Consider the following 16,840-nt stretch of genomic DNA (forward strand, 5'->3'; position numbering starts at 1 on the left):
AGATTAAATATACAAAATAACAGCCATTTTATCTTCTGTAAATGTATTTGTCTTTCTGTCAAGTGTTGCCATGTATTACATCAAAATGTTAAAGAAAGAGGTCTACATTTTGGAAGTATGCCTATTCATTTTCTTGCTGAGAGTTAGATGAGAAGATTGATACCACTCTAGTATCTGTCCATGCAATTTGGAGCTAGGACCAGGTGATGGTAAGCTTAACTTAGCTTAGCATAAAGACAGCCAACTTGACTCTGTCCAAAAGTTTGAAAAATACAAAATACAAATCCACCTACTTCTAAAGGTGTATTTACCTGGCACAGATACACAAATATTGTGCATCCATTTCAAGTCTGTTTGGGGCAAATCAACAACAACAAATTTTACAAAAACAGAATTTATTAGTACATATAGTCCAGTTATCCAGTACAGCCTTTATTAATACTTAAATTAGATTTTCTCTTCAGTTTCTGTATGCAATAAAAAAACAGTAATGTTTTTTAACTTTTGGACGGAGACAGGTGAGCTGTCAAGTCTTTATGCTAAGCTAAGCGAACTGTCACCTGGCTGTTGCTTCCTATATAAAGAGCAGACATGAGAGTGGTATAGATCTTGTCAAGTAAGCATATTAAGATCTGATCAGTTGGTTTTTGGTCATTACCTCAATAATGTATTCAACTGCCAAGACAGGAAGCCTAACTGCTGCTGTCCTTACTCTTCCTCTGTCCACCCATTTTCTTTTTTTTTCTTCTCCAGACAAGAGGAGGCAGTCAGACAGATTCTGGTCATTTATCTTCCCAATGCCAATGTTTGTACGTCTTAACTGCAGAGGGAGGTATTGATCCTGCTCTCCTTTCCTCATCCTCCTTTCCTTTTTCACTACAAAAAATAAAAAATTAAATTAAAAAAAGCTCATCATCACAGCTCTGACCCAGGCTGTGCATATGAAAATACAGTCTGACAAGCTGTCTGCCAGCTGGAAATACACTTTGCAAGCTGATGATAAGAAAGGTGACACTTTAATTCCTGCAATAGTTTCATATGAGACATTTTCTTTTTCCCTGCACAAACACAGCCAGCTTCAAACTGACACACACTGATTGTACGGGGACTCGTAAGCCTTCACCTTCCCCTACAAATGTGTGTGTTTTCAGACGGAAATCATAAACTTGAGAAAACATTATTAACGACAGCAACTTTCACTATGCAGTTTGGACAGTTTATGGCTGTTTCTATAGGGGAGCATTTCCTCTGCGGTTTCCACTTTTAAATTTATGTACATAGTAAATGTTTTTGTGAGGTTTGTGGCAGTGACAGAGTGTTTGAGTGTTGTGCTTTTACACTCCTTCCCTCCACTGAATCCCACCTGCTCTTTGGTTGTGGTTGTGAAGATAAATGAGCCACCAAGGTGGTCTCAAATACAGGCCTAGGGACATCAGTTATAACAGGGATAGCTAATGCCGAATTAATTAGCATGGGCTGATATGGAGGAGCAGCAAACAAGAGAATCACTTGATGTTATCAGGGTTTTAGCTGCATCAACAGTGAACTTACTGTAACAAATCTCCATTTTATCTATTTTATTTAAGTCTTTAATGTCCATAATTGACTCCTAAAATGTTATTTTGTTAAACAAGTGCAGCGAGACCACATAAGATGTCCAAAAGAACTTGTTTAAAAAAATTAAAACAAGAATCAAGAAAAGTGAAAACATTTTGGGAAAAATGCATGTTTGCTGTCTCCTTTTAGGCGAATAAGAGGACATAATGTGTGGTAAATATGACTCTACAGTCTGCAGCTAGTGAGCTTAGCTTAGCATAAACCACCAGCACATCAAGGACTTTGAAACGACTTTGTATGGGGTAAACAAATGTAATATATCATGTTAATTATTAAGGTTGAGCAAGAGCTCAGTTGAGTACAAGTACGAGAATTATCAGAGTAAACACGTAATATATGTACTAAATATAGAAACTTTTATATACAAATCAAATTCTGTAAATTGTTTTCTTAGTATTGTGATCACGCCCTTCCGGTGGGTAGAACGTTTTTCAGACTCCATGATCAATGCTTTGGTGATCAGTTTGACGTGTGCTTAGAGTTTCAGTGTGGGACTTGGTTGTAGATGATGTCTGACTGATAGGTTTTGATTGAAAATACATTGTGTTGTTACGCATGTAATTGTTGAAAGAAATGCCAGGATGGATGTCACACACATATTCATCTCAAAACTGTTATTTTACTTGTTTCGTTAAAGTTGCTTTATTTCTAAATACTGAAAATGTCTATATAAGCCATCTTGATAGTGTTATGAGAAACCCATGTGCTGTATAGACAGACATAGTAGTATCCATCTTCTCAGATGTACGGCAAATCATTACTTTAAATAAAACAAGATAAAAATGACTTGATACAAAATGCAATTTGACAGTTATTTTTTCTGAAAACTACAGTATGTTTACAATTGTTGAATAATTATATTATTATCAAGCAATGATAAATTCACATTACGGATATTTTTTCTACCAAATATTATACCAAGCGTGTTCTGCACACCAGATTCTCATAGAATGCATCTTTTTTGGGGGGGGCTTTTATTGCCTTTATGATAGAGACAGCTGAAGATGGACAGGAAAGGGGGGCAGAGAGAGGGGATAACACACAGCAAAGGGCCGCAGGTCAGATTCGAACCCTGGGCTGCTGCAGCAAGGACTCAGCTTCGGTACATGGGTCGCCAGCTCTACCCACTGAGCTAAGCAGCATGAACATGTCTCTGCAGTGCCACCTTAAAGTGTGATTAATAAGACACTTGATGTATGATGATATAACTTCTCACCTCAGCCCTTCCTCCTTACATCCTTTCCCTAAATCCATCCATGCTCCTTTTCTTTGCCATACATACTTTCTCTGGCTCCTTTATCATCCCCTGTGATACCCCTCTCACTCTTGCTCTGCAGCATATTAAAAGCAGGACTATAATATGGTTCCAAGAATAGCTTTCCCTAATCTGCTCATTGTGAAAGAGTGTCTCCTGTACTCCTCTCTAACACGATATGTGCTTTTCACGCCTCTAATGCTGTCGGCACCTGCCTGAACCCTGCAGACCTCAGCGCAGAGATAGAGGGATTTATTTCAACGTGGGGTAAAGTAATTCACCATCAATTTAACATTCAGGCTGGAGATAGGCGATGGATATGTCATTATGAGTTGAAGCTCTTTGCATTTACGCTATTTTTTGCAAACTCACACACATGTCGGAAGAAATGGGAAACATACATTAACACAGCCACTCTGTGTGTTATTTCTCTGGAGAGCTGTGCCTATTTGCAGTTTAATAAGAGGAAAGTGAGTGTGTTTGGAATACAGAGGTAATATAGCATATAGCAAGTAAATGGCTGTAGGATAATGAAAGTTGACATTCAGATAAATGTTGCTGCATTAGTATGTAAGAGTGTAATGATTATGTTATATCAGCTAAGTGTGGCTTTGTACTGTTACGCAACATCACATCTGAGAAGTCATTTGTTGAGCACCTGGTGAGACTTCAGGCTGTGTAGAGGAGATGTTATTTTGTTTATTTTGTACCGTAGGTGGTTTTCTCATTTATATCCATCAGTCTGCCCATTTTTTACACCTCTGTATCTTGTGATGTGGTGTGAATTCAAATGAGAGAGTGAATGCGATTATAAGCATGTGGCTAAGAAGAACCAACACTATATAATCAATTTAAATTCTCACAGTTGCTTTGTTTGAGATGTGTCTTTTTTCTCTTTATAAAATTGCTATATGCTATTTTTGATGTGATTTATATGCCACTGGGTACATGTTTCATAAATAAAGGCTGTGTAAAATGATTATTTTGACTCCATTAAAATACACTCTCACTGTATCACTTAGGATTTATTTAATGATTAAAGACAAATTTTTTATTGCTCCATGACTTTTATCTTATTGTGAAAGTTACAGTACCAGCCACTCAGAATCGCTGCCCCCAGCCAGCTGTCACAAGATATATCCCTTCATTCAATTCAGATAAGCAAGGGAATTCTAGGTGGCTGTATCTGTACAAAAAAACTAAGTATAGCATGTTTTATGAAAACACACATTAGGATTAGGATTTGACAGTTGACATACTGTAACCCTTCCACTTTATTCACTCTACAAAATGAGCACAATACATCATCAATACAGTGTAAACTAGGTAATTTGATTTGCTTCATGTTATAATATATTCAAATATATTATATTGTAATTTGCATGCTGCTCAGAGTAATCACTGTCTAATCACAGTAATCATAACCCTTTAATTTGGGACAATGGTTGTTAGAATTTGTGGCAGTTGCAGGACACTGGAATTTTTTTAAATTTGGAGCCCTGGTAACAGTGCCAAGCTGTAGTAAACAGCAACACCTCTGACATTGTTTCACTCCTGGTCATACTGTACATTGTCTTTGGTGCCTTTTTACTGTCACAAGGCTTCAGCCTGCAGGGTTTCCTCTGCCCGGCTCATGTGGTCAAAGCCAGGGAACCCCACTGGCTAAAATACTCCAGAGTGGAGGCTTTTGGAGAGCGCATTGGCAGATTAGGTGGCAGTTTAGCCCCCAGTCGATGTCAGAACAATCATGAGGAGAAGACTTAATTAGTAAAGGGCGCAGAGCAGTGGCGCGTACAGTATTCAACTCATTTGGATATGATGACAGGATTGTGGGAAGTTGTTTATTGTTGTGTTTGAACAAAATGTACTGTGAAAAAAAAGGTCCATCTTATTCATTTTGTCTGTTTTGTTGTTTTTGCATTGCAGAGACAAGGATCTGGAGCAGCTGCTGGCAACAACAAGACATCTGGAGCACAAGGTACACAAAAAAATATAATACTGCAAAAAAAACCTTTATTATATGACATTAAATTCTATATAATAGCCTCTAAATGAAGCATTTAAAACTTGGACAATGTTTCAAAATAAAACCAATAGCTGTACACACACGCTGTATACTCGCTGTAAACAACAGTATGTTAGCGAAGACTGAAAGACTGACAGAGAATGATTGAAGAGAAAGGATGTAAGGATGCAAGGGAGGGCAGGTAAGTGGACCACAGTTTACAGTATATGTGGTTTCATGTACCTAACAATGAGCTTTCAAAGCCACATGACACATGACTGACAGTAACAGGTTCTGAAGGATGGCTGCCTTCAGAGTCTACACACACACACACACACACACACACACACAAACCTGGCCTCAGGGCTTTCCGTCCGTCAGATCTCATCATGATCCGTCAAGAGTTCAGAGTGGCATGTCATCGTATACATGACATAGAGAACATTTCATAATAAGCATTTGAATGAGTCAATTTGTCTTTCTCTTCATATGCGATACCCTCGGGTCACAGCTGTGTGAGTTATAGAAACTAGTGAAGTGCCTGTAGGAAGTATGTATTGCTATAGAAAATGGGAGGTTAAGTAGCTTTTTCATGGATGGCCAAATGAGGTTGTGTTTGAAGGTGGGACGTCAGGGACATTTAGGTTTGCTGTGAAATGTGTAGATTGATAACTATTGTGTTTTCATATAATTTGTCTTTTAGCAAGGACACTGTAGGGAGTTGAACCCCATTCCACTAATGTGAAAGTACCACACCTCATGGTCAGCACATATAAATTCTGAAAGAAGAAAGTGAACTACATCTGAAATGGGATGAAACCTGGCAGCATAAACAGACTGACTTGTAGCATAGCCTAGTAAATGAACTGGGCAGGACATATTATTTAGCCCTGTAATATAGGCTAGCATACATCAGAGAGAGAGAGAGAGAGAGAGAGAGAGAGAGAGAGAGAGAGAGAGAGAGCAATGGCAGTAAGGGTTTCCACATCAAAAAAATGTTGAAACTACCAAATAGTGTGAACGGATAACCCGACGGCGTGGAGCGAGGGCGTGTCGGTCAGACAGTCTGATAACTGCACAGGTCTCTCACTCAACTTAATAAAAAGAAATGTCCAACAAAGCAACGTTACAGGACCAAACAACAGTAACGTAGTAACTGTAACTGTCTTTGGCAACTTATATGAGGAAAAAAAATACCACAGCTGTACGTGGAGAAGCGTCTGTCCTCTTGTCTGTCCTACCGACTCTTCCGTTACATTTCTGCCCGAAAAGTGTTCAAGGACCAAGACATCAGTTTACTTTCACTTTCCAGGATGTTTGGGCTCTGCAGTGATTGGCTCTGGTGCGCACGTGGCTACGATGGCTGTTGTTGACAATGCTAGTGGAATTCGGAAATAATTTATGAAATAATAATTTATTAACGGTAGCTTTATAGTCCAAACAAAGCTGACGTTGCACACCCTTAAACCACACAGCAGCCATGTTGAAACTCTCAGATCAGTCTGATCCTGATCTGCAGAGATATTTGAGCCACACACACACACACACACACACACACACACACACACACACAGACAGACAGAGATTTCTTGCTTTATAGATAGATAGATAGATGTGCCATTTATTCTGAGTTTGTACATTATTATTTGTAATGACTCATGACTTGATTCAGTGCAATGTGAGATTTTTAGCATGTCTGATCAACTCTGCTAGTAGTTCGGTTTGTTTCACAGAAGTTATGTACTGTACCACTTTATACGTTTCTTATAAATCTCTTGACAAAGCTCAGGGTTGGTCTCAGCTTCAATGTCCTGACTCAGCTGGGTAAAATTATACAGACTCCAGGAGACAAAACTGAGATGACCATCAGCTTCTGTAAATCCAACTCTCTGATGACTGCCTCCCTGAACAGAGATAGACTGCCTGTATCAGTTCTGTCCTGGGGGAAATAAAGATCAGCTCCAGTGCATTACAAATCATGTTTATTGTTGAACCTTCTGTCATTAAACCTATCACAGCAAAGCAAATAAAGGCCTCAACGAGAAAACTAATATCTTCCTGCTTTCACCTCCTCTAAATCATAGCAGTGATTTTGTCGCCCTGACTCAGCACCAGATCACACTTTGACATGGAAGCAAGACAAATGAGATATTTTGACTTGATAAAATAGTGTGCGCTTTACTGCTCAATAAATGTATACATAATTGCTTTATGGAAAGAGGAAAAACTAGCCAGTAGAGTAGTAATGGCTTTAAAGTCTTTCTAAAGAAGCTTTTTTAATGTCTTAAGATCACATTTCTTATTAAAAATACTGATGCAAAAAATCTTATTTTGAACTGACTTTGGTGTCTAAAGGTAACTGCCACAGTTTGCGGTGCCAGAATTTTTCTCTTTTTCCTGAGACAACAGCTACACTATATTCTTGTACTTGTGCATGACAATGTTTTTAATGAGCTCCGTCATGCCATTTCAGTTCCTTTTGGAGCTAGGCTGTCAGGTACCTGGCCATTGTTGGGCCATTGTTGAGCATCTATAACAAAATGTTGCCCAGCTGTTGGCAGTATATACAGCTCTGGTCAGTTTATTATACTATGTTGATTCAATATCGGAGGGAGTCAGTGAGAGAGAGCTGTCTGACCGACTGTTCAGCTCAGTGAATCAGTCGTTTTATGAATTAAATGCATAATTCATTTCACACCTGCCCTTTCTTTTCTGAACAAAACACCATAAAAACACCAACGCAAAGCAAAACAAAACCTCACAGCGCCAGTTGCATCTTTTTTGTCACCTAGATTCTTTATTCATTTTTTAGTTTGATTTTATCAGATACACAGCAGCATAAAAATGATTGTTTTGTTTGGTTTGTCGCTCTATATGATTAGAAACAAAGACTATTGTAGTATTATGTTGTATGTATTAAATATTAAGATGGTGTTTTAGCTTAGATTTTGTAATTATCAGTGTAATGAGGGTCAGTTTGGTATTTTTGTATTCAAGTATGGTTGAAAGTCCAAGTATCATACAACTAATGATAAATATTTTAAAACAGTCAAATAAAAAATACAAGTAGCATGCAACCTTGTGGTATAGCTGCCTATTTGACTTCTTGTATTCCCCTTTAGCCTATAGATCCTCGGGGGATCTTGTTGGCTCTGCACCTTTAAAAACTTTACAAACATTCGATATGAAAAGGTCAAAAAAGGCATTGATGTGTGTGTCAGCTAGGCTGCTGTGGCACTGGAAATATACAAGTATGAAAATGTAAAGAAGGGAAAAGAAATCACAAATAATGATTTTTTTGTTAATGTCTTAAACAGTCTGTGCAAAGAGTAACACATAATCTGTGTTTATAGCCTAACTTAGACGTGTCTTAAATTGGAACTTGGAAAGCACCTTGGAAAAAATCCCATTATTTGTGGGTGAAGGATGCTTTAAACGAGGCTCACGCAGCCACTGACCCTGTTTGAAAAAAATAAATTGGCCTACTAAACAGTGTCACCGTTCAGCAACATTATTCACCAAGAGCAATTAATGGGATCCAGAGTTAAAACACTGTGCTGCAGGAGACTAATTTTTCACTGCCTGTAGGATTCAGGTCTACCTTTCTATTCACTTAATAAAAAGAGAAAGTGAAAGAAAGTACACAGCCTGCAGTACACACACACACACACACACACACACACACACACACACACACACACACACACACACACACACACACACACACACACATTCAAAGCACTCCTTTGTTGTTTGACCTTGACAATTAATTTGATGCCTGGAAAAACTGCTTTCCCAGCGTGTCTGAAGCGTGCCTCTCAATGTAGAGAGAGATAGGGGGAGAGAGAGAGCTCTTAGAGTGGGTGAGGTGGGAGTAGCGGTGCTATTGACTCTCGCCCACTCTGCATACCCCCAGCACACAGTAGTCTTTAGAGACAACCTCTCACGGGCTCAAGGACAGCCACAGAGAGATGTATTCATATTCACTGGGACTCATTTTGAAGTGGGTAGGTACAAGTACATGCAACTTTGATGCACCTCAGTGATGCTGCAAAAGCTGTTTACCTGATAACAGTGAGGCTGGAGGATGGAGGGGTTTATTGTAAAGATAACGGGACAAGATTGAATGTTTATCAAGTGGATACAATTGAATAAAACTTTTTTTCCGCTTTGCTGCATCATGCTATTTAAAATACAAACTGCACTGGAGACATTTTGAGTCAGGGGACGTTCACTGTTGTTGTTGATGTTTATTCTTTATGAAAAGAAAAGAAGTGGGTTATATTGAGTATTCATATGCTTTACTTTAGGGAAAGTGGCAATACCACATTGTAAAAATACAAAGGTAAATGTTAATTCAAAAGGTTAAATAAAGAAATGTACAGAAGAATTAAGAGCAATATATATATATATATAGAAGGGCCTATTTTACTGTGTTATATTGTTCTATGTATTTAATTATTGCATTATTATTACTGATGCAGGAAGAACTTTCATGTTTCAGCTGTTAGAGATGGACTTAATTTTACTTGTGTAAATGTTTAATTATTTAATGCAGAGACAACCAGGTGTGTTTTTTATAGTCATATCTTATCATACCCTTGTTTTAATTTGCTGGAAACGCCACGTCCTTTGTGTTTACCTGTTGTCTTGTTAAATTCAGACATAATGTACTTTTCCTCACTTCAACTTCAACACTTATACCATCAGTAAAAGAACAGTCACATCACACTCACCACTCTTCTGCTATGAGTTTCTCTGACAGCACTACTGTTACTTCCTTTTCAATCACTAATTATTTCCTGTCACTTTTTTTCCAGCACTGTTAAGCTGCCACCAGATAAATATAGAATCACAAATATAGAAATGTGGAAAATATGCGCTACATTATTTTAAATCTACCATGTGAGCTAATTCCACCTCTCCTCAATGTTTTTAACTGCACTTTATTACCAACTGGGCTTTGTTTATTTGTGCTGTGTTAGATTATTTTAGCCATTATTTGAATATCAGCTTTTATTACAGTATTCAAAGTATATATTGTTGAGTAGTTTTAACAATACATCAAATACGTGTAGCTTCGCATAAGCTGATCATGTGAGATGTGCCTAAAATCATAATCTGCAAACTAACTAGTAACTACAGCTTTTACATTAATGTAGTAAAATACAATATTTCCTTATTAAACTACAATGTAGTAAAATAAAAGTACTCAAGAAAAGCCAACACTGCACTTACATGCATGATCGAGTCAATGTACTTTCAAACATCGTCAGAGGCTCAGCCCTTTCCCCTTAAAAAGCCTTTCAGTGGTCTTCTGTGACATTGGTCAATATATTTGGGGTCCAGATGTCTTGTATTTCGGCCATATGCTCCATATGTTCACTGACCTTATGAGCCAAAGCACAACACAGACTGTCCCTGCAACAGCTGGGGCAGCACGGGTTCACTACAGCTTTACATCATACTGTACAAACAGACCACACTGACAGGAACATTAAAGGGTAACACTTCATAATCCTTTGGTATGATGCTATCATATGTGAAATAATCATCTGCTTATCCATGCAGGACAACACAGATGGAAACTGCTCCATTTCTTTATGTAAGCTTGCAGAGCGTTGTTAAAGAACAATGTGGAAACTGCTACGCCAACAGCACCTCCTCCACCCGTCTCAAACAGGCACAGGCGTAATTTCAAATTGGCTCACCTTAGAGATCAAAGTCATCCTTTTATAATTAGCTAGCTCTCAAAAAGAAGATGGCCCATTTTCTACACACTTTTTAATTAGCTTTACTGTACTCAATTATAGCCATAATGAATTTGTCGTATTCTGTCATATATTGTTAGTAAATTCACACCATATCGCTGTTTCAGAAGCATTCAGTGCTAGAAAGAGCTGCTGAAACCACACATTTCCTCTGTGGGTCTTTGAACATCCCACGTTTTCTGTTTTATTTTCTTCAAATGTGCGACCACGTCCAAGTAGGTTACAAAGACGCTTCCTCCCCAAAGCAAAATAAAAGTTGACACACACACTGAAAAACCAAGCACACAGCGGCAATCAATACAGAACCGGTCCTTCATGTGTATTTGTGTATTGATCGCTGCAGTCTCTCTCACGCTTAGCTGCCCCTCTGGCGTTTCAAGGCCTCAGGGGTCGTTGATATTTTCTTGACTTTTGACTTTGAACTATAGAGACACAAACACTGGCAGGACCATTATGCACATACACACATTCTTACACACTTAACACACTTTTACACACAGTCAAAAACTGAACTAAAGATATATCTTTTGAAAACATGCAACTCTGATTCCAGATCCTCCAGCTTTATATGGTGGATGTCTTATTCTTACATGTCATAGCCACTGGAGCAACAGCACTTTTTATAAGGTTTTAGAAGTGATATAACGAGGTGGATGAAAGTAAAATAAGAAAATTATATAATGACAAATCCTGTAAATAGCTTATTCTTTTGGTTTAATTTTGTGACATTGAAATCCAGGGATTCTACTTCCTTTCTGTCCATCTCAGAAAAGATGAAATGGTTGTTTTCTCCGTACACACCTAAGAGGTCAATCCATGATGTATAAGATGCATGTTTTGTTCTTTTTTGTGTGGAGACTCATTTGCAGAGAGTCAAGCACTGCAGGCTCTTCCCGTGTAACAAAGGTCATGTTTTTCATGCCGGGCTCCACTTACCATAATTGCTTATTTTAATTTTCAGTTGCATTCACTTGTTAAACAGGCTGATGGTTTTGAATTACGTATGTCTGTGGTGTTTGTATTTTCGTATAGTTCATCTGAGAACATTTACGTAATCTGCAAGCATCTTAACTCAGATGAGAAACATTTGGTGACTTGTGAGTACAAACAAGAGCTTTCATTTGGAGTGCTGGGTGTAAAGGGGAAAAAACAGAGAAGGGGCTTCTATGGTGTAGTCTAATTTTAAACACGTAATACAGTACACACAATGTTAAGCATCTACATTTTATTATAATAAGAAAACCAATTAGAGCATCAACTAATAACTAATTCCATTATCATAATCATATCACAAGTTTTCTCTCATAATCAAAGCAGTTTAAATTATATTTGTCAAAATCAAAAATCTTTCAAAACTCAATAAAAACTGACTTTATTGTGATATTAGAATTTAAGAAAGCAGCAAACGACCACATTTGAGCAGTTGTGACCAACAGATGTTTTATTTTTTGCTTGATATATAACAAAAATGACTTACTGAGTATAATCCAGATAGTCATCTACAAATGTTATGTCGACATATTGATCAATCAGCTAATTCTCTCAACACCAAGGCAGTTTTTCACCATTTTAGAGACTTTCTTTTTTGCACACGTGCAATAGATGTGCTTTTGAACCTTAAAGTACAAATGTGCAACAAGGGAAATATTTGTCACAAATACAATTTAAATTAAGCTCAAACGGATGTCCACATACTGTGTAATACACTTTAATACTGAGTTTCACTTTTTACTTTCCTCAATCTCTCTCATGTCTCAAGGTCTAAAAGTCCTTTAATGCATCTCGTCCTCCACTTCCACAAATCCCTCTCATTGCTCAACTGGTTTTAAGCAGTAAAAATCAATAAGACATCCCAGCTTTCACTGGGCTTCAGAGCTTTTAAAAGACATTTTGAAAGACAGCCAACCAAGGACGGTCTTATCATGTCACTTATGAACCCATTTCATCTAAACTATAGATAAAGTTGGCAACATGCAGCAAAGTCATGTCTGAAGAAACTAAATCTATTCAGCCAGACATAGTAGCATGTAACCTATGATTCCCGCAAACAAATAAATTCGGTAACACTTGTAGTTTATAAACACAGTTAAAAAATGTTTATTCATCATTGATAAGCACATTAGTTATGGATTAGTAAATACTGAATTCATCATTTATAAAGCATGTTTCTGCTGTAAATAGTTATTACTATGTGGTTTATAATCACAGTTATAAATGTTTTACTCTTCATTGTACTGTGCATTTCTGCATGCACTTGCACATCCACTATTCAGACATGTATTAATGATTAGTGACTGTGTGTTCTATAAAACTCACAACAAATTCATTTTCTAATGATGGCCTATAAACAGTTATTAATGCAGGAATTCACAGTTACAAAGCACTTACTACTCGTTAATTAAGTATTTTGCACGAGCTCATCTAAAGTGAGCACTATCTATGGATTATTAAGCATTTACAAATGAGATATAAAGGCTGACAATGCCTCAAGACTCGAAATGTTCAGTTATCTTAACAGACGAAGGAGAGACACAACACAAAGGGATATAGAACATATTGTATTGATATTTACTGCAACTTCCCAACATATTGTATGGAGACGAACAAGGGTGGTTTATGAAGACATGCTATTGTTGTGATCTTATCTGTTTGGGACGTGCACGTTGAGCTTGCAATCCCGCTCTCAGCATCAACGTGATGACGGTGGGAGGCGGGATGTTACGTCATATTTACGTTAACTCTCAGAAGTTTCTGACAGTGCAGCCAAGGGGAGCATGGAGAAGCACATTGGAGTCGGCGCTGCCGCTGCTAGGCACTCACCTCGCCCGGCTAGACGAGACTAGACTAGGTCGGCTTAGCCACCGTGGGCGGGTCGGTAACGTTAGTAACGTTATGGTTAAGGGCAAACACCTGCAGCTGCTGACAAGCTAACGTTAGCTTTCAACCATAATGTGTGCTACCAAACAAAGACACATACTCACCACTAGTGCCGCTGACGGCCGCTGACTCCAATGTGCTTCTCCATGCTCCCCTTGGCTGCACTGTCAGAAACTTCTGAGAGTTAACGTAAATATGACGTTGATGACGTGCTGAGAGCGGGATTGCAAGCTCAACGTACACGTCCCAAACAGATAAGATCACAACAATAGCATGTCTTCATAAACCACCCTTGTTCGTCTTCATACAATATGTTGGGAAGTTGCAGTAAATATCAATACAATATGTTCTATATCCCTTTGTGTTGTGCCTCTCCTTCGTCTGTTAAGATAACTGAACATTTTGTGAGTCTCAAGGCATTGTCAGCCTTTATATCTCATTTGTAAATGCTTAATAAGCCATAGATAGTGCTCACTTTAGATGAGCTCGTGCAAAATACTTAATTAACGAGTAGTAAGTGCTTTGTAACTGTGAATTCCTGCATTAATCACTGTTTATAGGCCATCATTAGAAAATTTATTTGTTGTGAGTTTTTATAGAACATCTGCTAACACAGTCACTAATCACTAATACATGTCTGAATAGTGGATGTGCAAGTGCATGCAGAAATGCACAGTACAATGAAGAGTAAAACATTTATAACTGTGATTATAAACCACATAGTAATGACTATTTACAGCAGAAACATGCTTTATAAATGATGAATTCAGTATTTACAAATCATAACTAATGTGCTTATCAATGATGAATAAACATTTTTAACTGCGTTTATAAACTACATTCTAATGTCTATCCATTCGTTATAAATGATTAATTCAGTATTTATTCATGCTTAACTAATGCTTAATAGTGTGTACTCATTATAAAGTGTTACCATAAATTCTTCTCCTTCTCGCTGAAAGCACATTCGAGATGATCCAGAATGGCACTCTGACAGCAGATATTACACTCCCATTAGGTGCAGACAGAGACACTGAAAGTGCTGCCAGAGGTAATAGGTTTGATAATCCGCTGTGTGTGTCGAGGAGGAGATGAATCCTCAAACTGAGGAGAATGATCCGTCACTGTCACGTTCAGCCACTGACTCCTGCTGCATAAAAATTGATGAAAATCTGGCCTCAGAACTGAAAGCCTTTGTCAAGATGATGAATCCATGTGATTTCTCAGAAACATTAAATTAGAAAATAAAGATAAGATAAAGATAAGTTTCAAAATGGTTGGTTACAAAAACATGTACTGAATTGCTGCTTTAAAGTGATCACTTAAATGGATGAAAAGTAAATGGATGCCAATGCAATACATATTTTTACTGACTGATGTTTGCATTTTACAAATGAAAAGTGTGCTGCATTCGCAGGTTAAAATAAGTAGGAATATTTTAGTTGTGAAAAGAAACACTTTTTTTTATTGGTGCTAATGAAACCTAACTTTTCCCTCCAGACATAAACAATGTGTCTGTATCACCATTTACTCTGAATGATCAGTTTCTATCAGTTCAAGTAAGTATCTCGGACTAAAATAAAGAAAACGTGACTTATTTTATTGCTTAGTTGAGCTGCACGTTCTCTGCCATCACAATTACGATATTCCTTCCAGCACTTGAAGGCATCACCAGATCACATCGGTCCGTGCTTCCACTTTGACAATGTAGACATCTTTAAAAAAAAAAATGTCACCAGCTTGTAGTACAAAGATTATGAACATGGTGTCTTGTGTTGACACGGCAGAGAGCTCAGCTCGATAAGTAATGCTGCTGGGATGAAAACAACAGAGAGTCTGAAAATTCAATATCAATTAATGCAGGATTCAAAGCGGTTTGACACAGCAGTTAGTGTTTCCCGCTTGAACGGCAAGACAGAGGTACTCAAGCTCAGCCCCCAGGGAACCCAAGGATTAGCTACACGGTCAATTCATGAGTCGCTTCTCTGCTTTTCTGCCTTTGGTAACCCCCCTCCTTGTCTATCATGTGTGTTTCTCTACTGCAGGCTCTGCTGATCAAACTCAAGTGGATCAATTCTTAGCAGGAGTGTTGCAGGGCAAGGAAAACCCCTATGCTGAGCTTTGCAGAGAAATAATTGTTTTTTCTGGTTAAAACAGCTAACCGATGATTAGATTTCATCTCAATTTAAGAATCATTCATCTTTGTCAATGTAGACTGGTAAAAGGCTGAACGAGGACTGATATTCAAATGACAGTATATAACAGCCAATTCTGTGATCAAGTCCGTCGTAATTATCTTCCATTGCAAAAGCAGTATGATGATCACAATTCTCACTGGGTGAGAGAAACACGTGTCTCCTGATTGTTATTCTCGGTGACATAAGCTGTCCCAGACAGACGTTCAAGCCACAGTGAAACTCGCTTGGGTAAATGTTAGCTTGTCGTAACCTCTCAAAGTCCTGAATATCTCCGCTTCATTATAGCCTTCAGCTCTGATGCTCTTCTTTCAGGAGCACATTCCTGTGCTGCAGCGAAGAATTAATTGTGCTTAGTGATTTAGTATTGATGAATGCACAAAGTATCTTACTGCTAAATTTGATTAATTGTTGAAATGTTTCTTGTTTTGAAAACATATTTTGCTTGAATCATAGAAATAATGTGTGAATAATGATAAAGCTTTCATGTTAACCTTCAGTTCAACATTATGTAAACTATCATTCATAGTGTAAAAATGTATGTCACATATTTGCAGTGTTACATGCACGTATACATTTAAAACACTAGCAGTCATATATTATATATATATATATATATATATATATATATATATATATATATATACATATATTATAAGGAGTACGGTCTAGACCTGCTCTGTTTGTATTTGAAGTGTCCTGAGATAACTTCTGTTATGATTTGGCGCTATACAAATAAAATTGAATTGAATTGAATTGAATTGAATTGAATATACTGTACATGGTACATTTTCTGTTTAAAAACAGGTCACATTATAATCGCAGTATGTCCAGGTAGAGGGGTAAAACATAAATTTTTAGGACAGTTCATGAGTGAATTCTATAGCTTCAATACTTTTCTGTACTACTTGTTCATTCTTTTGGACTTCATTGGCCAGGAGATAAAACACTCTAATTCCTGCTAATGCTTGCTGAAACCAGCTTGTATCAGTTTTTACTGGGATTACAGTTGTGTCCTCTTGGTCAGAGTTGTCTGAGCACCAGAGAGGATTAAGAACTGGAGATCAATTCATGCTTTGGCCTCTGACCTGGGAAGCAACCACTCATGCTGCCCCATAGG

The 16,840-nt window shown here is 37.7% G+C and overlaps 1 protein-coding gene across 1 annotated transcript in view; it reads left to right on the forward strand.

Moving 5' to 3' along the window:
• The window catches only part of pcp4b (Purkinje cell protein 4b), a 36,098-nt gene that overhangs the window by 17,611 nt on the left and 1,647 nt on the right, over window positions 1-16,840 (forward strand). The window contains exon 2 of the mRNA XM_051399195.1: window positions 4,799-4,850. Coding sequence (XP_051255155.1) covers window positions 4,799-4,850 — 52 coding nt within the window. The remainder of the gene's footprint in view (window positions 1-4,798; window positions 4,851-16,840) is intronic.

Source organism: Dicentrarchus labrax, unplaced genomic scaffold (assembly GCF_905237075.1).
Source record: "Dicentrarchus labrax unplaced genomic scaffold, dlabrax2021, whole genome shotgun sequence".
Classification (NCBI taxonomy): domain Eukaryota; kingdom Metazoa; phylum Chordata; class Actinopteri; family Moronidae; genus Dicentrarchus; species Dicentrarchus labrax.